A 22,914-nucleotide genomic window follows, 5' to 3' on the forward strand; every position below is an offset into this window, starting at 1 on the left:
AAGTAATACTATATTGTGTTCTCCTTGTAAAAGAGTCAAACTATACAGAACAAAAACCTCCCTTGACCACCACCCCTCCCAAATCTCAGTACTTTGACAGAATTAATCACTTATTTAGTGTGTATCTTCCACAACTCTTTATACATTTATACATTGTTGTTGTTCAGTTGCCCAGTCATGTCTGACTTTTCGCAACCCCATAGACTGCAGCACGCCAGGCCCCTCTGTCCCTCACCATCTCCTGAAGTTTGCCCAAGTTCATGTCCATTGCATCAATGATGCCATCCAGCCATTTCATATTCTGACGCCCTCTTCTATGTATTTATTAAACAAATATGTATTGAGGGACTGGGAAACCCAGGTGGTTCAGTGGTAAAGAGTTTGCCTGCCAAGCAGGAGATAAGAGACATGAGTTCTATTCCTGGGTCGGGAAGATCGCCTGGAGAAGGAAATGGCAACCCACTCCAGTATTCTTGCCTGGGAATGCCCATGGAGGGGGGAGCCTGGCAGGTCTCAAAAAGAGTTGGACGTGACTTAGCAACTAAACAACAACAACAAATTGAGGGACATCCCTGGTGGTCCAACGGTTGAGAAACCACCTTCCAACGCAGAGGATGTGGGTTCGGTCCCTGGTAGAGCAACAAAGATCCAACGTGTTGCGGGTCAACTGAGCCTGTACACCATTTGCAATAAGAGAAGGCCCGTGCACAGCAACTGGAGAAAGCCTGGGTGCTTCAACAAAGACCCAGTACCGCCAAAATAAAATTTTAAAAATATGCATTAAGAACCCAGTATATGCCAGGGACTGTTTTAGGCACTGGGAACATAGCAATAAAATGGAAAAATCCCCGAACTTCATAGTTTACATTGTAGTGTGTACAGACAAATACATAATTTTTTGTTTACCAAAATAGCATTATCGTATACATAATGGTTCTACCTCTTGCTTGCTCTTTTTTTTTTAACCCCAGAGTATGTCTTGGTGATCCTTCACACCACTGCATAATCATCTGCTATATTGTATTTACCTCATATGTACAATTCATTATTTGGCAGAGCCGTAACTCATCTGCCAAGGTCTCAAACTCTGTTGCCTACAGGGGATATGCAAGTAACAATTCAGTAACGTGACACAGTGGAGCAGGTGTGTTTTGTTCTAAGCAGAAGTAGCTATTTACACAGACCAAAGGATTGTTAACTTGAATGCCAGTGTTTGAGAATATTTGAAAACCCGGGTCTTTATGACATAAATCTGATTTTTTTAATATTGGCAACTAATTCAAGATTATGAAACAGTATTCAGGCTAAGCACAACATACCTGCAGGAAAAATTTAGCCTAAGGGCCACCAATTTGCAACCTTAAATGTAACGGTCCTATTATTAAACATTTAAGTCAATTTCAGGTTTTGTTATTGCAAACCGTGTTGCAGTGAAAACACCTTCATGAAGTTCGTTACACACCAGTAGGTATATTTTTCTAGGACAGCTACGGGAAGTAGAATTCCTGGGCCCCAGGATATGTAGGCATTGTTGTCATTGTTGTTGTTCAGTTACTAAGTTGTGTCTGACTCTTTGCAACCCCATGCAGTTTTAGTTTTAATAAATAATATTAAATTGCTCTTCCACTTCAAATGTCTGAAAGAGCCTGTTTCTCCAAACCTTTGCAAACATTTGAGAGATCAGGTCCTTTTTGTTTGTTGGTTTGGCCATGCCACAATGCTTGTGCAACCTTAGTTCCCTGACCAGGAATTGGACTCTTAACCCAGGCCATAGCAGTGGACCACCAGGGAATTCCCAGATCAGCTCCTTTAATATGTGCAATCTGATGAGTTAAATGGCCTTCTATTTATTTGTTCACCACATGCTTAGGTAGTGCTTACTATGTTCCAGGTTCTGTTCTAAGTAGTTTAAAGATTTTAAATATTTACCATTTAATTTTTATGGTAACTCTATGAGATAGTTCAGTTCAGTTCAGTTGCTCAGTCGTGTCAGACTCTGCATCCCCCATGGACTGCAGCATGCCTGGCTTTCCTGTGGAAGTTCAGGAGTCCATCACCCCAGGAGTCCTTCACCAGCTCCCGGAGCTTGCTCAAACTCATGTCCGTCGAATCAGTGATGCCATCCAACCATCTCATCCTCTGTCATCCCCTTCTCCTCCTGCCTTCAATCTTTCCCAGCATCAGGGTCTTTTCAAATGAGTCAGTTCTTCACATCAGGTGGCCAAAGTATTAGAGTTACAGCTTCAGCATCAGTCCTTCCAATGAATATTCAGGACTGATTTCCTTTAGGATGGACTGGTTGGGTCTCCTTGCAGTCCAAGGGACTCTCAAGAGTCTTCTCCAACACCACAGTTCAAAAGCATCAATTCTTCTGCGCTCAGCTTTCTTTATAGTCCGATTCTCACATCCATACACGACTACTGGAAAAACCATAGCTTTGAATAGATGGACCTTTGTTGGCAAAGTAATGTCTCTGCTTTTTAATAATGCTGTCTAGGTTGGTCGTAGCTTTTCTTCCAAGGTGCAAACTCTCATACTTACTATGAATTAAGTATTATTATTATTATTATACCACTTCTATAGATGAGGAAATGGAGGCCTATAAAAGTTAAACAATTTCCCATCAGGCCATAGAGTTAAAATGTATGAGAGCCATGATTCAAACCCAGGCCATCGGGCTGAAGAATCAGTGTGCTCAATTGCTGTGCTGCTGCTGCTAAGTCACTTCATTCGTGTCCGACTCTGTGCGACCCCATAAATGGCAGCCCACCAGGCTCCCCCGTCCCTGGGATTCTCCAGGCAAGAACACTGGAGTGGGTTGCCATTTCCTTCTCCAATGCATGAAAGTGAAAAGTGAAAGTGAAGTCGCTCAGTCGTGTCTGACTCTTAGCGACCCCATGGACTGCAGCCTACCAGGCTCCTCCGTCCATGGGATTTTCCAGGCAAGAGTACTGGAGTGGGGTGCCATTGCCTTCTCCCCAGTTGCTGTGCTGGGCTGTCTTAATTACAACTGGCTGGTTTCTAGCGATGCTGAACATCACTAGACATTTAGGTTGCTTCCGTGTCTTTTCTGTTGTAAACAGTGCCACAATGAACATTGGGTTGCATGTATCCTTTCAAACTGTGGTTTTCTCCAGATGTATGCCCAGGAGTGGAATTTCTGGATCACATGGTATCTCTGTCTTTAGTTTTTTGTGGAACCTCCACACTGTTCCCCATAGTGGCAGCGCCAATTGACATTCTCACCCACAGTGTAAGAGGGTTCCTTTTTCTCCACACTCGCTCCAGCATTTATTGTTTGTAGACTTTTTGATGGTGGCCATTCTGACTGGTGCGAGGTGATATCTCATGGTAGTTTTGATCTGCATTTCTCTAATAATTAGTGATGTTGAGCATCTTTTCCTGCACCTCTTTGCCATCTGTGTGTCTTCTTTGGAGAATAGGAGTGGGCCTTTACTGGTCTCACCCAATCAGGATAATCCTATCTTCCTTATCATAGTAATTTTTCAAAACCAATTAGAATAAAGCTAGGATTCCTGTTCAATGGTGCCTCCTTTCCCTTGCGTGAGCACATGCTAAGTTGCTTCAGTTGTGTTCTGACTCTTTGCAACCCCATGGATTATAGCCCACCAGGCTCCTCTGTCCATGGGATTCTCCAGGCAAGAATAGTGGAGAGGGTTGCCATGCCCTCCTCCAGGGGATCTTCCCAACCCAAGGATTGAACCCAAGTCTCTTGCATCTCCTCCACTGGCAGGTTGATTCTTTATGCTTTTCCTCTACCTAGATAGATTTAATTTTTATTCAAGGATATGACATAGTGAACTTAATCTAACCTTATCATTGGACATTTGTACCATTTCCTACTTTTTAGTATTATAGAGATTTACAAGTATTCATATGCATAGGCTTTTTTATTTTCAGTTGAATTATTTTCTCAGGACATATATCTCAGTGATCAGTTTGTTCCTGAAACTCATGTGTTACTGGCATTTTATTTTTTCCTTCTCTCCTTCAAAATCTCCAAGCATGAACCTTGACACGAGTTTATAAATAACATATGAAAACACTGCCTGAAACCAAAAATTTAATTCAAGTGGATAGGAAGGAGTGTATCACCTGTAAAGCGTGTAGCAGAGAATCCCTCTTGGAGCATTCCGAAGCCTTCCTGTCAGCCCCTGAAACTGGACCTGTGGTGTCACTTTTTACCGGCTGCGAGATCGGTTGACAGACTCAACTGCCTTGTATACCACCATCTCTTATCCCCAAGGGAATGACTGAAGCAGCAGTTGGAAATGAGGTCCAGGACTTCATATTTGCCTTGGAAAGGCAAATATAGCATATGGTCCTTGTTTACAAACAGTGATTTATTCGTCAGGAGGTATTTTACAATGGAAGAATAAAGGAGAAAATTTAAAAGAACATAATGACAGTATTTTTGCTGGAGGGCAAGCATTGGTTCTGTATTTGCTTACTATTGTGTCAGTAGCAACTATTTTAGTGCCTCATTCACATGTGTGTGTGTGCAGTCAGTCGCTCAATCATATCTGAACTCTACCCGCCGGGCTTCTCTGTCCATGGGATTTCCCAGGCGAGAATTCTGGAGTGGGCTGCCATTTCCTACTCTGGGGGATCTTCCTGACCCAGGGACTGAACCCATGTCTCTTGTGTTTCCTGCATTGGCGGGTGGATTCTTTACCACGAGCGTCACCTGGGAAGCCCTGCCTTGTTCATAATAGATTCTCAAATAAAAATGTATTGAACAAATGAAAGAATAAGGATGAATTCTATCCGAAGGAAAATCTATTTTCTGGATAGCAACCAAAATAAAAATTCTTCTTCCCAGTAGGTTGGGCCGTGAATGTCACCATTAACCAGCCGGAAGATAACGTAGGTTTGGCCAACTTACGCTTTCCAATTGGCCTTGGCTACCTTGATTGCTGCCCCTTAAGGTAAGTGAGTTCAGCTCCAAGGTCAAAAGCATTGTCAGGGCAGAACCTCCATTCCTGATGTTTCTGAATTGTCTTGAGCCGGTGCCCTCTTCAGCTCTCCCCACTCTAAATGCTCTGTTACTCTGGTTACCAATCCTGCAGTTTGCTATCAGCTGTGGTATCTCTCAAATGATAGTGTATGTATACCTATACCTAAAAGTTATCAGATGTCCCTGGTGGTCCAGTGGTTAATAATCCACCTACCAATGCAGGGGGCCTAGATTCAATCCCTGGTCGGGGACCCTCCATGCCACAACTAATAGTTCACATGCTGCAACTAAAGATTACACATACTGCAACTAAGACCTGGGACAACCAAATAAATAAATATTTTTTTAAAAAGAAGATGAGCTCAGGAATCTGGCTTCTTGGGTTCCAATCTCTTCTAGCCATGTGGTTTTTATTTAACCTCTCTGAGCCTGTTTCCTCATCAGTTCAAGTAAGGATAAGAGACTACAAAGGTTGTTATAAGGGTTAAATGAGATAATGCATGTGAAGGACATTCAGTCAACATTGGCCACTCATATAGACGCAATTCTCAAAGTTAGTGAATGTGATCAATACAAGAGAACAAAGTGGGAAGTATTTCTGACCTCTGAAAAGTTTTGGGGTATCAGAGTTCCTTATGTTGCAAGTAATAGTAAGTCCAACTGAAATGGAATTCAGCAAGCAAAGGAGACTTGACCTCTGCCACTGGAATATCCAGAGATGGAACAGGCTTCAGGAATGGTTTGAACCAGCAGCTCAATGGCATCATCAAGGACAGAGGTCCTTTTTGTCCCTCACTCTGTCAGCTGAGCATCAGCTTCATCCTCAAACCAGCTTTCCTCCTGGGATGGCTGCCAGCTACATTTGGGTATTCACGCTTCCACATTCACTTCCAATGAGGGGGAGAGGAGGGAGGTTTACCCAGGTATTCCAAATAGGAGCACTAAGATTCACCCTGGTGGCTTGAGGCAGAGGCTGACTCCTGCACGCAGTTTGGATGCTGTGAAAATGGACTTTGCCTTTTAGTGAGTTGAAGAAGCGCCCCCCACCCCTACCCCGCCCCTGAGGCTGCAGGGAGGATCAATTTCTCCCAAATCATAGGGACTGCTCAAGGGAGAGGAAGACTCCAGACGGAGACCTGGATAATACTAGAAAGTACTAGAAAGGGACATGGGTACTCAATACATGGATACCTAATAAGGTGTCATATCTGGAATGAAAAGAGCAATATGTTAAAAATGTCCCACCAATTAAGAATGAGCCCAGGATGAAGCATTTGACTGAATGACTTCGCTGTACACCTGAAACCAACCCAACATTGTTAATCAACTATACTTCAAAATGAAATTAAAAGTTTAAAAAAAGAAAAAGAGTGAGCCCAGGATGAATGAAGATGCCGCTGTAAGAACAGGAGATGCCTGGAGCATAGCAGGAGCTCGCAGTGGACGCCCTTCATCTCCCAGACTCAAAGGCAAATCTATTAATAAAATTCCTTCCTGGCAAGCCGTCTCCTGGTGTAAGTTCAAGAAAATGTGTATTCAAAGGAAGAGGGAGGAAATTCTAGCCACAAAGCTGCAGCCTCACAGCCCTGCAAGGTCGCCCAGGACAGATGCGATTCCTTAGGAAGAGCAAGAGGGCGTAGAGAGAGAAGAGGCAGAGGTTCTCCAGCATCACGGGGGGCAGCAGGAAAGGGGCTGGGAAAGACAGCCACGTTAGGATGGTCAACCCAGAGGGCCGCCACAGAAGCCAACAGGCAGGTGGAAATGTTACCTCCTGTCTCCAGGAGGCGAGTGGGAGGGGCCCGGAATGAGCGCCTGGGAAGCACGGTGCCCACTGTCCTGGCTCAGGCTCCATGGGCCCCTCTGGTCCCCGAGCCACCAGGCAACTACTCTTGCTGTGGATGGATCTCCAAAATCTGCAGGATTGGCAGTCTGCAGACTCTGTGGTCTGGAGGAGGGGCACCCAGAGCCTGGCACTCTGAAGTGGTTCCGAACACCAGCATGAAGCCCGGGGGCAGAGGGAGAGGCCCCGGGATCCATCGTTTGTTGTTTGTCGTGCACCCGTCACGCTGAGATTCTACAGCACCCTGACCGTCTCACTCTGATGGCTCTCCCAGGAGCGGTGAGGGGCACCGAGAGAGGGATGTGTGCAGCTGAGAGGAGTTCAAGCTGGCCCAGATCTGCGGTACCGAAGGCAGCCTCCTTTGTTTCGCCATAACTGGACTGAGCTTGGCTCCCGTGACCCAGGTTCTCAGTTGAGGGGGATGAGTCTGCTCCTACTGAGCCTCCCTCCTCCCCTGCTGCTCAGACTCTTACTTTTTTGGGTTGTGAAAGAGGATCATAGTCCCAGTTCAGACAGTCCCAGTCTATGATTAATGGTTTAAACCATTCTGTTCAGTTCAGTTCAGTCACTCAGTCGTATCTAACTCTTTGCAACCCCATGGATTGCAGCATGCCAGGCCTCCCTGTCCATCACCAGCTCCCGGAGTTTACTCAAACTCATGTCCATTGAGTCACTTTTGCGAATTTTTTTTCCGTTCTCAAATCCCCAACTTGGCACGCACACACACACACACACACACACATACACACACACACACACACACACACACACACACACACACACACACACAGTTTGTATTTCAGACCTTAGTCTTTTCAACAGACACACTAAAGTCTACTTAGCAGGCTGAAAGGCCAAAAAGTGCTCTTTTAAGGCTAAATCTCCCCCTCCCGACCCCCTCACACACACCCCAAGTTCCTAAAGCTACCTTGACGATTAGGGGAAGAGCAGCAGATATAAGGGATGGGAAGGGCGACTTCTCCAAATCTCGACCACATTTCTTTAAGGATGATTCGTGGCAGGACTAGAGGCGGTTTACCTCCACGAACAAAAGAAGGTAAAATAACTTTCAAGTGAGTAGAGGGGAAACAAGACCAAGGGGAAAAGAACTGGAGAAAGACGAGGTGTGCCAGTGGGCTGACCTCACCTCTCCGGTGGAGGCAGGGATGTTGGGAGAGATGCCCACCAGCACTTGGCTCGCAGACCAGCTCTGCATGCAATGTCAGGCCAAGGCTCGTGCCGGGGGCTGAGCAGAGAGTCAAGCCTGCCTGGACCTAGACGTGCCGGCTAATACTTTGTTCTCCACTGTTGTACCGCTAATGCTTCCTATGACATGGCCGTGGGATTTACAGTCCCAAATGCTGCTCATCATGCCACACCCCTCTCCAAAGAGCAACCCCAACAAGCCTCATCCTTAATTCACCCTAGATCCATGGGCAAGTAAGCCCCCAGCTTTTTCCCTGTTTGCCGCTAAGCCAACTCCCCTCCTCTGAACTTGTTTTGAAACAGCTGTGACAGCCAGCATTCCCGACTCTCTGGAGGCTGACTCCCCATCCCACCATCTTTCCCAGCACCCCAGCATTCTCAAACTGGGTAGGAAAATGAGTGTCCTTGTCTGTGGTAGGGACAATGCACTTGGCTCACCCCACGGCTTCCTCTGCCTGGGCACGGGGACAATGACATCTCCCAGGCTCCTTTGATGTTTGTCCTGGGCTTTGAAAAGCACGCAGAAGAAATGTAGGTTGCTTCTAGACCATGCCCTTAAAACATTCCCGCACAATCCTGTGGCAATCTCTTCCCCTTCTATTGATATAATGGCTTTTACAGAAGTGACCACACATTTAAGATGTTGGCATCACAAGATAGAAGGCTCTGGAGCCCAGCATCTTTGCCTGGAGGTAGCCCCCACCCCTGACCCAGGAAATCCACTCAACCCACGCTGAACTGTGATGTAGGCAATAAATAAAACTTTATTATGTTAAGCCACTGAAACTGCAGGTCGTTTGGCACCACAGCCAGCACACATCACCCTGATCAGTACACTAGCCAAGCTGATGACCCCATGCTAGTCAGCAAGCCTGCCCTCAAAATTCCATTATGACATGGGTCAACTTCAGCTCTCATGTCATGGGGATGGACAATCATCTGGACCAACCCCTCCATCCCCCAGCAGGCTGTCACCAGCTCCCCTGACTTTGTTACCCAGGGTCCTACCGCACAGTACAGATACACTCAGAGGGCTTCGGTAGGAGTACATGATGCGATTGCAAGATATTAATTGCCCAGTTGGGCTCAGTCTCCTCAGTCCTGAGTGGCCGGATGTGTCGGGATAGACTTGGCCTGGAGAGAGGAAGACAGCAGCCAATTCTAAACTGATGTCTGGGTCTTCCCAATCAATCGCTGCCTCCCCACATTTGCTCTCCTTGGCCAAGGCCAAGTACCCAGCTCCTAACACATCCTGAATGAAGAGCCTCTTAAAGCATTTTGATGAAATTTTACTACGGCAATGAGTAATTTTGTTAGGGATGCCATAAAAAATACCACAGACTGGGTGGCTTAAACAATAGACATTTATTTTCACACAGCTTTGAAGGCTGGCAAGTCTGAGGTCAAGGTGTTGGCAGAGTTGATTTCTCCTGAAAGCCTCTGTCCTTGGCGCTGTGTCCTCCCATGGTCTTTCGTCTGTGCACATGAGTTCCTGATTGTCCCTCTGTGTCCAAGTGTCCTCTTCCTGTAGAGACACCAGTTAGATCGGATTAGGGACCACTCTAACAGGCTCGTTTTAATTTAACCATTCCTTTTAAGACCTTATCAGCAAACACAGACACATTTTTGAGGTACAAGAGTTAGGAATTCAACATATGAACTTGAGGGGACAAAATTCAGCCCATAACCAACTGGATTCATTTTGTGGTGTTTGCAGTCATATTTAATAAAAGCCTCTTCTTATGGGGGAAGTCTGATCAACTGCAACATACCCTTTTTTAAAAAGAATTATTCATTTATTGGCTGCGCGGGGTCTTCGTTGCTGTGCGCGGGCTGATTTCAGTCGTGGCGAGCCGGGGCTACTCTCTAGCCGTCTTGTGCGGGCTTCTTATTGTCATGGCTTCTCTTGCTGCGAAGCACAGGCTCTAGGGTTCAGAGGTTTCACTAGTTGTGGTGTGTGGGCTCAGTAGTTGCAGCTCAAGGGCTCCAGAGCTTGGGTTCATTAGTTGTGGCCTACCAGCTTAGTTTCTCTGAGGCATATGGGATCTTCCTAGACCAGGGATCGAACCTGTGTCCTTTGCATTGCAAGGCAGAGTCTTAACCATTGGGCCACCAGGGAAGGCCCACAACGTACTCTTAATAGGGAACTGGGGTTGGGCTGGATGTTTCCAAAATTTGCTAGAAGAAAAAATTAGGAGAAAATCTACACAACTTTGGGTTTGGGGATGGGTTTCTAGATAAAACACCAAAAACATAATTCCCCCCACCCCCAAATTTTAATAAACTGGATTTTATTCAAATTTAAAACTTTGCTCTGGGAATAACACTGTTCAGAGAACAAAAATACAAATTACCCACTGGAGAATATATTTTAAATCACATATCAGATAAAAGACCTGTGTTCAAAATATACAGTGATGGGCTTCCCTGATAGCTCAGTTGATAAAGAATCCACCTGCAATGTGGGAGACCTGGGTTCAATCCCTGGGTTGGGAAGATCCCCTGGAGAAGGGAAAGGCTACCCACTCCAGTATTCTGGCCTAGAGAATTCCATGGACTCTATAGTCCATGGGGTCACAGAGAGCTGGGCACGACACAGTGAAAAACTCTTAAAACTCGACAATTACAAAAAGTTTTTGTAAACAAACAAAATATATGAACAGGCACCTCACCACAGAAGATACACAGGTGGCAAAAAGCACATGAAAATACATATATTTATACACGACAACTTCTACATATTTATCCAACTGATTTATGTGAAACCTATATGTGAATGTTTATAGTAGATTTATTAATAATCACCTAGAAGCAACCAAGATGTCCTTCATAGGTGAATGGATGGTGGTCCATCCATAAAATGGAATAATGTACAAAAATATAAAGGAATGAGCTATCAAGACACAAAAACATGGATGAATCTTAAATGCACGTGACTAAATGAAAAAAAGGCTGTTTGATTTCATTTATATGACAATCTGAAAAAGAGACAGTAAAGAATTAATGGTTACCCGAGGGCTGAGGGAGCAGAAAGATTGAGGACACACAAGGGATATTTTAGGGCAATGAAGCTCCTCACGGTGGACACATGACATTAAGCATGTATCAAAATCCATGGAAAGTTATAGCACAAAGAGTGAACCTTAACGTGTGCAAATTTTAAAAAGCATTTAGGGGACTTCCCTGGTGGTCCGGTGGTTAAGACTCAGCACTCACAATGCAGGGGGCATGGGTTAGATCCCTGGTCAGGAAATTAAGATCCTGCATGCTGTAGAGTGTAACCAAAAAAAAAGATTTTTTTTTTTCATTTAGTAAGTTAGGGCATCCCAAGATGAAATACAGAATGTGACCCACCAACATCAAACTGTATTACAAATTATGAAATAACCTCAGTGAAAGGGATGAGGGGAAGAGATGCTGACCTAACTAAACTGGGAAATGGTGGGGACTATATGAGAAGGCGCATGCGATGCTCTGTCAGCTGAAAGGACCTGGAAGCAAGGAGACCCCAGTGGCAATGAGCACATCCAGTATCAGGTCTTGGTTTCTAACATCATTCTCCGAGAAGAGAAACCAGAGCTCCTGAGAGAAACAACTGATTCTAGGGGTGGGGTGAGCTTGGCCTGTGTTGTAGTACCAGGAATCAGTTCAGTTCAGTTCAGTTCAGTCGCTCAGTCGTGTCCAACTCTGCGACCCCATGAATTGCAGCATGCCAGGCCTCTCTGTCCATCACCAACTCCCAGAGTCCACCCAAACCCATGTCCATCGAGTCGGTGATGCCATCCAACCACCTCATCCTCTGTCGTCCCCTTCTCCTCCTGGCATATCGAGAAGCTCTATACAGTCAGCAAAAACAAGACCGGGAGCAGACTGTGGCTCGGATCATGAACTGCTTATTGCCAAATTCAGACTTAAATTGAAGAAAGTAGGGAAAACCACTAGACCATTCAGGTATGACCTAGATCAAATCCCTTATGAGTATACAGGGGAAGTGACAAATAGATTTAAGGGACTAGACCTGATAGACAGAGTGCCTGATGAACTATGGACAGAGGTTCGTGACATTGTACAGGAGACAGGGATCAAGAAAATCCCCATGGAAAAGAAATGCAAAAAAGCAAAATGGCTGTCTGAGGAGGCCTTACAGATAGCTGGGAAGAGAAGAGAAGCAAAAAGCAAAGGAGAAAAGGAAAGATATTCCCATCTGAATGCAGAGTTCCAAAGAATAGCAAGGAGAGATAAGAAAGCCTTCCTCAGCGATCAGTGCAAAGAAATAGAGGAAAACAACAAAATGGGAAAGACTAGAGATCTCTTCAAGAAAATTAGAGATACCAAAGGAACATTTCATGCAAAGATGGGATCAATAAAGGACAGAAATGGTATGGACCTAACAGAAGCAGAAGATATTAAGAAGAGGTGGCAAGAATACACAGAAGAACTGTACAAAAAAGATCTTCATGACCCAGATAATCACGATGGTGTGATCACTCACCTAGAGCCAGACATCCTGGAATGTGAAGTCAAGTGGGCCTTAGAAAGCATCACTACAAACAAAGCTAGTGGAGATGATGGAATTCCAGTTGAGCTATTTCAAATCCTCAAAGGTGATGCTGTGAAAGTGCTGCACTCGATATGCCAGCAAATTTGGAAAACTCAGCAGTGGCCACAGGACTGGAAGAGGTCAGTCTTCGTTCCAATCCCAAAGAAAGGCAATGCCAAAGAATGCTCAAACTACCGCACAATTGCACTCATCTCACATGCTAGTAAAGTAATGCTCAAAATTCTCCAAGCCAAGCTTCAGCAATACGTGAACCGTGAACTTCCAGATGTTCAAGCTGGTTTTAGAAAAGGCAGAGGAACCAGAGATCAAATTGCCAATATCCGCTGGATCATCGAAAAAGCAAGAGAGTTCCAGAAAAACACCTATTTCTGCTTTATTGACTATGCCAAAGCCTTTGACTGTGTGGATCACAATAAACTGTGGAAAATTCTGAAAGAGATGGGAATACCAGACCATCTGACCTGTCTCTTGAGAAACCTGTATGCAGGTCAGGAAGCAACAGTTAGAACTGGACATGGAACAACAGACTGGTTCCAAATAGGAAAAGGAGTACGTCAAGGCTGTATATTGTCACCCTGCTTATTTAACTTCTATGCAGAGTACATCATGAGAAATGCTGGGCTGGAAGAAACACAAGCTGGAATCAAGATTGCCGGGAGAAATATCAATAACCTCAGATATGCGGATGACACCACCCTTATGGCAGAAAGTGAAGAAGAACTAAACAGCCTCTTGATTAAGGTGAAGGAGGAGAGTGAAAAAGTTGGCTTAAAGCTCAACGTTCAGAAAACTAAGATCATGGCATCTGGTCCCATCACTCCATGGGAAATAGATGGGGAAACAGTGGAAACAGTGTCAGACTTTACTTTTTTGGGCTCCAGAATCACTGCTGATGGTGACTGCAGCCATGAAATTAAGAGACGCTTACTCCTTGGAAGGAAGGTTATGGCCAACCTAGATAGCATGTTTAAAAGCAGAGACATTACTTTGCCAACAAAAGTCCGTCTAGTCAAGGCTATGGTTTTTCCAGTGGTCATGTATGAATGTGAGAGTTGGACAGTGAAGAAAGCTGAGCGCCGCAGAATTGATGCTTTTGAACTGTGGTGTTGGAGAAGACTCTTGAGAGTCCCTTGGACTGCAAGGAGATCCAATCAATCCATCCTAAAAGAGATCAATCCTGGGTGTTCATTGGAAGGTCTGATGTTGAAGCTGAAACTCCAATACTTTGGCCACCTCATGCGAAGGGTTGACTCATTGGAAAAGACCCTAATGCTGGGTAGCATTGGGGGCGGGAGGAGAAGGGGATGACAGAGGATGAGATGGTTGGATGGCATCACCGACTCGATGAACATGAGTTTGGGTAGACTCCGGGAGTTGGTGATGGACAGAGAGGCCTGGCATGCTGCAATTCATGGGGTCGCAGAGTCGGACACGACTGAGCGACTGAACTAAACTGAACTGAACTGATAGAGCTTCTCCATCTTTGGCTGCAAAGAATATAATCAATCTGATTTCGGTGTTGACCATCTGGTGATGTCCACGTGTAGAGTCTTCTCTTGTGTTGTTGGAATAGGGTGTTTGCTATGACCAGTGCGTTCTCGTGGCAAAACTCTATTAGCCTTTGCCCTGCTTCATTCTGTACTCCAAGGCCAAACTTGCCTGTTACGCCAGGTGTTTCTTGACTTCCTACTTTTGCATTCCAGTCCCCTATAATGAAAAGGACATCTTTTTTGGGTGTTAGTTCTAGAAGGTCTTGTAGGTCTTCATAGAATCATTCAACTTCAGCTTCTTCAGCGTTACTGGTCGGGGCATAGACTTGGATTACCGTGATATTGAATGGTTTGCCTTGGAAACGAACAGAGATCATTCTATCGTTTTTGAGATTGCATCCAAGTACTGCATTTTGGACTCTTTTGTTGACCATGATGGCTACTCCATTTCTTCTAAGGGATTCTTGCCCACAGTAGTAGATATAACGGTCATCTGAGTTAAATTCACCCATTCCAGTACATCTTAGTTCGCTGATTCCTAGAATGTCGACGTTCACTCTTGCCATCTCCTGTTTGACCACTTCCAATTTGCCTTGATTCATGGACCTAACATTCGAGGTTCCTATGCAATATTGCTCTTTACAGCATCAGACTTTGCGTCTATCACCAGTCACATCCACAGTTGGGTATCGTTTTTGCTTTGGCTCCATCCCATCATTCTTTCTGGAGTTATTTCTCCACTGATCTCCATTAGTATATTGGGCACCTACTGACCTGGGGAGTTCATCTTTCAGTGTCCTATCTTTTTGCCTTTTCATACTGTTCATGGGGTTCTCAAGGCAAGAATACTGAAGTGGTTTGCCATGCCCTTCTCCAGTTGACCACAATCTGTCCGTACCATGAATAAGACAGTGTAAAATACGCATACAATCTGAGCAACAAAATAAATAATGTAGTACTGGGTTATAAAACAAAGTATAAAATAAAATATCCATGAGTCCATACTGATACAAGTGATTGAATAAGCCAACAGAGGAGAAGAAGTATGTCTCCCATACAGAAGAACCCCAAATAACTTTTGTGGAGCATGACTCCCCACCTTGAAGTGACATCCTTCCAAAGAGGGCAGTATGCAGGGGTGGGCAGCGTTCCATCCCACTGTATAGACAGACCACAACCTGTCTCTCGATTTGCCAGTAGATGGATATTTAGATTGTTTCCAGTTTTTGGCTTCTGTGCATTGTGCTGCTATAAACATTCATGTCCAATTCTTTTTTAAAATTTATTTTATTGAAGTATAGTTGACAACGTTGTGTTAATTTCTGCTATACAGCATAGGGGTTCAGCTATACATACATACATTCTTTTTCATATTCTTTTCCATTATGGGTTATGACAGGATATTGAATATAGTTCCCTGTGTTATATACAGTAGGACCTGGTTGTTTATCCATTCTATATATAATAGTTTGCATCTGCTTATCCCAAACTCCCATCCATCCCTCCCCCTACCCCCACCTTCCTGTTGGCAACCAGTCTGTCCACTATGTCTGTGAGTCTGTTCCTGTTTCTTAGGTAAATTCATTTGTATCATATTTTAGATTCATATTTTGATATGCTTAAATCACATACAAGCAATATCATATGATATTTGCCTTTCTCTTTCTGACTTACTTCACTTAGAATGATCATCTCAACATGCATCCATGTTAGTGCGTGTGGCATTATTTCATGCTTCCTTATGGCTGGGTGGTACCACACCTTTGTGTATTCATCTGTCAGTGGATTCATGTCCACTGAATCCATATCTCTTGGGTAAATATATACCTAAGAGTGGGACGGGTGTCATTTGAAAAGTGTTTAGTATGTTCAGCTTTTCACGAAACCGTCAAACAGTACGTTCCCATCAGTGGTGTCAGGGAATCCATTCTTTTACCACGTAGAGAAACACCAGGTTGTTAATCAAGAGGACAAAAGAGCAGCCCAAGTAAATCAGCCATGTGACTGCCTTGGTTTATGTCCAGTTACCACACAGCACTACAGTTCTGCAGCCTAACAGGCATTCAGAGCTGTGCTTGAAGATGTATTCAGTTACAGCATCAGTCACTCTCCCACCAGGCTGGGGACACTCTTGTTCACTCATGGGTTTGTTTGTTTGTTTCCAGTGAGGATATACTGTTATCATTCTAGCAGAGTTTATAATGTACATGAGACTAGAGCACACACATATATACATCTATCTCTCACACACACACACTCTCACACACACTCACACACACACACTCAAACACTCACACTCTCTCACACACACACACACTCACACACTCACACACACTCTTTCACACACACACTCACACACAACACTCACACACACTCACACACACACACACACACACACACACTCTTTCACACACATTGTAACTTGGAGCACCTTTGGGTAAAGCAAACTCTAGGGAACATCCAGCTCAATCATGGCAACCTATTAAGAGTATCTTCTAATCTATCTGGTCCTCACCCCCCACATCCTGAGAAAAGGATCTAAAAATCAACTTTTAATTTTAGAACAGTTTTAGGCTTGCAGAAAAGTTGGAAGACAGTATGGAGTTCCCTCTTACCCGGCACCCAGCATCCCCTATTGCTGGTCATCTTACAGTCACCACTAAAGAACTAATGTTGATCCATTATTATTAGCTAATTCAGATTTCCTTACTTTTCACCGAAAGTGCCTTCTCTATCCCAAGATCCCACGCTGCATCTAGTCATCCGGCCTCCAATCTGTGACAGTTTTTCAGGCTTTCCTTGTTTTTGATGACCTTGACCATTTTGAAGAGTCATATTTTCAGAACGTCCTTCAATTTAGGTTTGCCTGAAGTTTTTCTCATGGTCAGACTGGTTACAGGTTTTACAGAGAAAGACCACAGAGGCAAAGTGCCATTCTCGTCACGTCATACAAAGGGCCCGTGCTATCAACCTCATTTTCCCCTGCTGGTGATGACCTTCACCACCTGACTGAGGTCATGCCCATCAGTTTTCTCCACCATAAAGTGCTGTCTCCCACTCCCACATTGGTCCTCTTTGGAAGGAAGTCACCAAGCCCACACTTAGGGGTGGGAGTTCTCCTTTAAGGAGAAGTAGCTTGTCCAGGTGATTGTCTCTTTTCCTTACTTATTTAACCGATTATTTATATTAGTGTAAACTTGTTGATATTTATTTTATACTTTAGGTTACAACCCAAATCTGTATGATTTACATTATTGCTCAGATTGTTCCAGTTTTGGCTATGGGAAGCCCTTTCCTTTGGCTTCTGTGTCCCTCTGACAAACCCCATGGGGTGTGTGTGTGTGTGTGTGTGTGTGTGTGTGTGTGTGTGTGTGTTTGCACGCGCATGCGCATGTTTAGCACTTCCTTACTCTCTGGCACTAGAAGATGGTCCAGGCTCTCCTCCTGTATTTCCTGCCCCAGCCCTGGGATCAGCCATTTCTCCAAGGAGCCTGGGCTCCTTATTCTGGGCAGGGATCTTAGAAATCAAGTTCTCACACTGGATGTGCTCATTGCTGGGGGGAACGTCCTTGCTTCTAAGCCCTCTCAGCTGACAGAGCCAGCAAACTTATGTGCAGATACTAACCTCTGTGGGCTTCCCGGGTGGCTCAGTTGTAAAGAATCCATCTGCCATGGAGGAGACCCAGGTTCGATCCCTGGGTCGGGAAGATTCCCTGGAGGAGGAAATTGCAACCCACTCCAGTATTCTTGCCTGGAGAATTCCATGGACAGAGGAGCCTGGTGGGCTGGTGTCCATGGGGTCGCAAAGAGTCAGATCCAACTGAGCGACTGAGCACTGCCACTGCCACTAAGCTATGTACATGTGCATATCTGTAAATGTTTCTGTCTGTTTCTGCCTGTCTGTTGTAGGCTCGTCTGTAACCTCGCACTACAACAGAGAGAAATCCGGCTCCCATGACCTACCGACTTAATTACTCAATGCCAATGTGCATGTATAGTGTGATTTCAGAATTGTTAACCCGCACCCTTATAGGGAACAACTTTACTGACTAGAGCACAGTGTTATGCACAGTTCCTTTTGCCTTTCCTTTCACAGACTCTGCTCCTTTCCAGAATTACTTAGGTCAGCATCTTTTCTCCCATCCCAAGCTCTTTCTCTGGCCTGGGTCTCCCCTTCTCCTGCCACTAAGCCTGGCCTGTGGGGCTCGGGCAGTGGTGTCCTCCGTGGGGATCGGATCATGCCTCAGTGAGCCTCAGTGGTCCCCTCTGCCATCACTGGACTGAATGAACCCCCCACACACACTCCAAAACAGCCCAACTGAATCCTCCCAACCCACCTGCCAAGCTCTGCAGCCTCAGGGGTGGACCCAGCCCCAGGCCCAGCTCCAGTCAGTCTTGGCTCCTGCCTGAGGACCACGGTGCATCCCCCCAGGACCGTGCAGCAGGAGCCGGCCACTCTGGGCACTGGCCAAGCTGTCCAGCCATGCCGCTGGTCTGCCTGGTAACGGGGGCCTTCTCAGATTACTCAGAGGATCACTTTGCCTTAGAAACTCCAGCTGTCACCTCCGATGCATCAGTAATCGATGCCAAGGCCCTGAGGAGCAGAGGGCTGGCAACAAGCAAGTGTCCCCGGGTGTCTCGCCAGCGTGTGCTCTGTGACTGCAGCCATTGCCGTCACCAGGGAGGAAGGTGAGCAAACCTGGAGGGAGGTGCGGTACCCAAGATTCTGGGACGGGGAGCCCTGGGATGCCTCCCTCTGGTGAGCCCTGTCGGGAGCCTGGATTCCTGTTTCCAGGTGAAGGAGAAGGAGGGGAGCTCTGCATGGGTGGGAGAGGGCTTAGGTCAACCCGCAGGGCTGAGGACGCACTGGAGGGCTGCACACATCTCAAAAGCCCCGAGGGGTTCGAGTGCTGGCAGCCTCTTCGGCTCTGTGGCTCCCCAGGCTGGGTGTAGACAGGTTAGGAGCAACCTGCCCTGGCCTCTGATCAGCAGCCCTGCCACAGGTCACTGGTCAGAACCGGTGTGCACACGGAAGGGGAGCGGGTGCCTGGCCCCCGTTCAGTTTCCAGCCGGCCCATCTTTCATTGTGGACAAGCCGACTGCTTGACTCACAGGGCAAGAACTGATCTCAGGCCCCTCCAAGACCCAGGGATGCCCCCACTCCACCTGGGCCCAGTGGACCCAGGAGTCCCACGCTGCCACCATGCAACAAGGTAAGTGTCCCTGAGGCTCCATGGCAGCACCACTGCCTGGCAGAGGAGGACCAGGGCCCCCACATGGGCTCGGGAGTGAGCCTGCCAGCCTCGGGGTGTGGCAGCCCCACCCTACCCTGTGTGAGGAGTTCTCACACTGAGCCCTCTGGTGGCGGGTGACAGGTCTCACTGGATGTCACTCGAGGACTTTCCTCCCCACTCCATGATACTCTTGGAGGCCTCCTCCCTGCCCCCAACTCCAAGAGTGTCTTGGGAGAGGCCAGCTCCTGGGAGACGGAGCCAACAGGAGGAGGATGCCCATAGGGTGGGTAGGACGGCTGTCCTACCATCTTCAGAAGGCTGAGGGGGACCGAAACCATGGCCTTCAAAATCCAGCCCCTAGAAGTTCTTCTAAGACAGGGGTGAGAATTTCTCAGAACTACGGACTCTTCCCCACAAAACGAAGCCTTTACATCATATCTTACCTACAATTTCAGAGGCCATCCATGGATGCCTGTAAGGAATCCCTGCTCTCATCAGACACATGGAAAAATATACACATAGACTGTTCCATCCAGGACAGGCACCCTTGCCATCCCCGATGCATTTGTGTCTCCAGCCCACACCACCATCTGCTTTCGGAGAACAGAGCCACCTCCCCTCCCCTGAGCCTGTCCTAGAGCCAGGAGCCCAGAGACCCCCTCCCCCAAAGCAGCCATATCATGCCTCCTCAAGGAGGTCAATTCAAAGGGCAAATAACCCCCGAAGTCTGCAGGAGTTTGTGAACTCCTAACTACCAAGGGGAACTCCTTTTGTCGCATCAAAGCTGGTGAATTTCAGGCACAGCAGGATCCAGTTCAGGTGATATCCTAAGAACTGATCCTCCACGTAGAGGCAGAGGAAGAATAGCGGCTCAGACTGGCACATGCATTGAGTCTGAGCGGCCTGCAGCCCTGTGGGCAAGGCCGCAAGGAATCCCCTGTGACCTCTCTCTCCTTCTCCAGCTGCACGGCCGCCACTGCCATGCCGGCCACCAACCAGGGATGGCCGGAGGACTTCGGCTTCCGGCTGGGGGGCTCGGGTCCCTGCTTTGTCCTGGATGTGGTGGAAGGGAGCAGCGCACACGCCGGGGGTCTGCGGGCCGGGGACCAGATCCTGGAGGTGGAGGGGTTGGCGGTGGGCGGCCTGAGCCGCGAGCGCCTAGTGCGCCTGGCCCGGCGCTGCCCGCGCGTGCCGCCCAGCCTGGGCGTGCTCCCCGGCCCCATCGACTGCCCCGGCGCAGGATCCGGCTGCGAGCCGCTGACCACAGCCTTGCGAAGCCCGCGCTCAAGCCGCGGCCTCTATCTGGGCCGCGAGTTGCTAAGCCTGGCCGGCCGCAAGCGCCCCGACGCCGTGCACCGAGAGCGTAGGTGCAAGGCCCAGGAGTTCAGCCGCAAGGTAGGGCGCGTAGGGCGGGGCAGGGCCCTATGGGACAGGGCGGTCTAGGGCTCTAGGGGCGGTGCTCTGGGGGGCTGGGCACTGTGGACCCGGAGCGTCAGGAGCCGAGCAGGCCCCCCTCAAGCTAGGAGTGGGAGCCTCTAAGGAAACCTCTAACGAAAGATTCATCAGAAATATAGTGATGCTCAAGCTTCCAAGTCCTGTCCTTAATTTTTGTTCGCTTGATTTGTGAGAGTTGCTTTTCTTTTTCTTTTTTAAATTGAGGTAATACAGATATACAGTAAAGCACGTTCATTAAATGTACAGTTTAATGAACTTTACATAGGCATACACCCTTGTAACCACCAGCCTGATCAAAATGTAGATGAATAGAATACAGACAATGATATTAGTAGAACTCAAAACATAGATTGATTCCTTCAACCCAGAAGGTTCTCTCCATCTCAACATGAAGCTCCAGGAAGAGAGCTTAGAAGATTGTGCATCACCTCTCAAGGACTCCGGCGGGGAAGGCAGGTGGAGCGACTCCCTGTATTTTCAGCGGATGCTCATTGGCCACAACTAATCACACCACTGCTCCCAAAGGAATCTGGGAAATGTAGTCCTCTGTGTGTCCAGGAAGGCGGGAAGACCTAGAAACATTGGCGAGCACTATGCAAAGATGGGCACCATAAAGGACAGAAATGGTGTGGACCTAACAGAAGCAGAAGATATTAAGAAGAGGTGGCAAGAATACACAGACGAACTGTACAAAAAAGATCTTCATGACCCAGATAATCACGATGGTGTGATCACTCACCTAGAGCCAGACATCCTGGAATGTGAAGTCAAGTGGGCCTTAGGAAGCATCACTACGAACAAAGCTAGTGGAGGTGATGGAATTCCAGTTGAGCTATTTCAAATCCGCAAAGATGATGCTGTGAAAGTGCTGCACTCAATATGCCAGCAAATTTGGAAAACTCAGCAGTGGCCACAGGACTGGAAAAGGTCAGTTTTCATTCTAATCCCAAAGAAAGGCAATGCCAAAGAATGCTCAAACTACTGCACAATTGCACTCATCTCACATGCTAGTAAAGTAATGCTCAAAATTCTCCAAGCCAGGCTTCAGCAATACGTGAACCGCGAACTTCCAGATGTTCAAGCTGGTTTTAGAAAAGGCAGAGGAACCAGAGATCAAATTGCCAATATCTGCTGGATCATCGAAAAAGCAGGAGAGTACCAGAAAAACATCTATTTCTGCTTTATTGACTATGCCAAAGCCTATGACTGTGTGGATCACAATAAACTGTGGAAAATTCTGAAAGAGATGGGAATACCAGAACATCTGACCTGCCTCTTGAGAAACCTGTATGCAGATCAAGGAGCAACAGTTAGAACTGGACATGGAACAACAGACTGGTTCCAAATAGGAAAAGGAGTAAGTCAAGGCTGTATATTGTCACTCTGCTTATTTAACTTACATGCAGGGTACACCATGAGAAACGCTGGGCTGGAAGAAGCACAAGCTAGAATCAAGATTGCCGGGAGAAATATCAATAACCTCAGATATGCAGATGACACTACCCTTATGGCAGAAAGTGAAGAAGAACTAAAGAGCCTCTTGATGAAAGTCAAAGAGGAGAGTGAAAAAGTTGGCTTAAAGCTAAACATTCAGAAAACTAAGATCATGGCATCTGGTCTCATCACTTCATGGCAAATAGATGGGGAAACAGTGGAAACAGTGGCTGACTTTATTTTCAGGGGCTCCAAAATCACCGCTGATGGTGATTGCAGCCATGAAATTAAAAGACACTTACTCCTTGGAAGGAAAGTTATAACCAACCTAGACAGCATTTTAAAAAGCAGAGACATTACTTTGTCAACAAAGGTCCGTCTGTTCAAAGCTATGGTTTTTCCAGTAGTCGTGTATGGATGTAAGAATCGGACTATAAAGAAAGCTGAGCACCGAAGAATTGATGGTTTTGAACTATGGTGCTGGAGAAGACTCTTGAGAGTCCCTTGGACTGCAAGGAGATTCAACCAGTCCATCCTACAGGAAATCAGTCCTGAATATTCATTGGAAGGACTGATGTTGAAGCTGAATCTCCAATAATACTTTGGCCACCTGACGTGAAAAGCTGACTAATTGGAGAAGACCCTGATGCTGGGAAAGATTGAGGGCAGCAAGAAAAGGGGATGACAGAGAATGAGATGGTTGGATGGCATCACCA

At 46.5% G+C, this 22,914-nt stretch overlaps 1 protein-coding gene across 5 annotated transcripts in view; it reads left to right on the forward strand.

Moving 5' to 3' along the window:
• Window positions 1-22,914, forward strand: part of GRID2IP (Grid2 interacting protein) — a 57,181-nt gene that overhangs the window by 2,071 nt on the left and 32,196 nt on the right. For 2 of the 5 annotated variants that reach the window (XM_081552764.1, XM_081552765.1), the window contains exons 2-5: window positions 4,844-4,949; window positions 18,623-18,764; window positions 19,079-19,288; window positions 20,272-20,704. In XM_081552764.1, coding sequence (XP_081408890.1) covers window positions 19,227-19,288; window positions 20,272-20,704 — 495 coding nt within the window. In that variant the 5' untranslated portion in view covers window positions 4,844-4,949; window positions 18,623-18,764; window positions 19,079-19,226. The remainder of the gene's footprint in view (window positions 1-4,843; window positions 4,950-18,622; window positions 18,765-19,078; window positions 19,289-20,271; window positions 20,705-22,914) is intronic. The other 3 variants (XM_081552767.1, XM_081552768.1, XM_081552766.1) reach the window with 2 other exon arrangements.

The sequence above is a fragment of the Giraffa tippelskirchi genome, chromosome 13 (assembly GCF_054371585.1).
Source record: "Giraffa tippelskirchi isolate mGirTip1 chromosome 13, T2T-mGirTip1v1.2.pri, whole genome shotgun sequence".
In the NCBI taxonomy this organism is placed as follows: domain Eukaryota; kingdom Metazoa; phylum Chordata; class Mammalia; order Artiodactyla; family Giraffidae; genus Giraffa; species Giraffa tippelskirchi.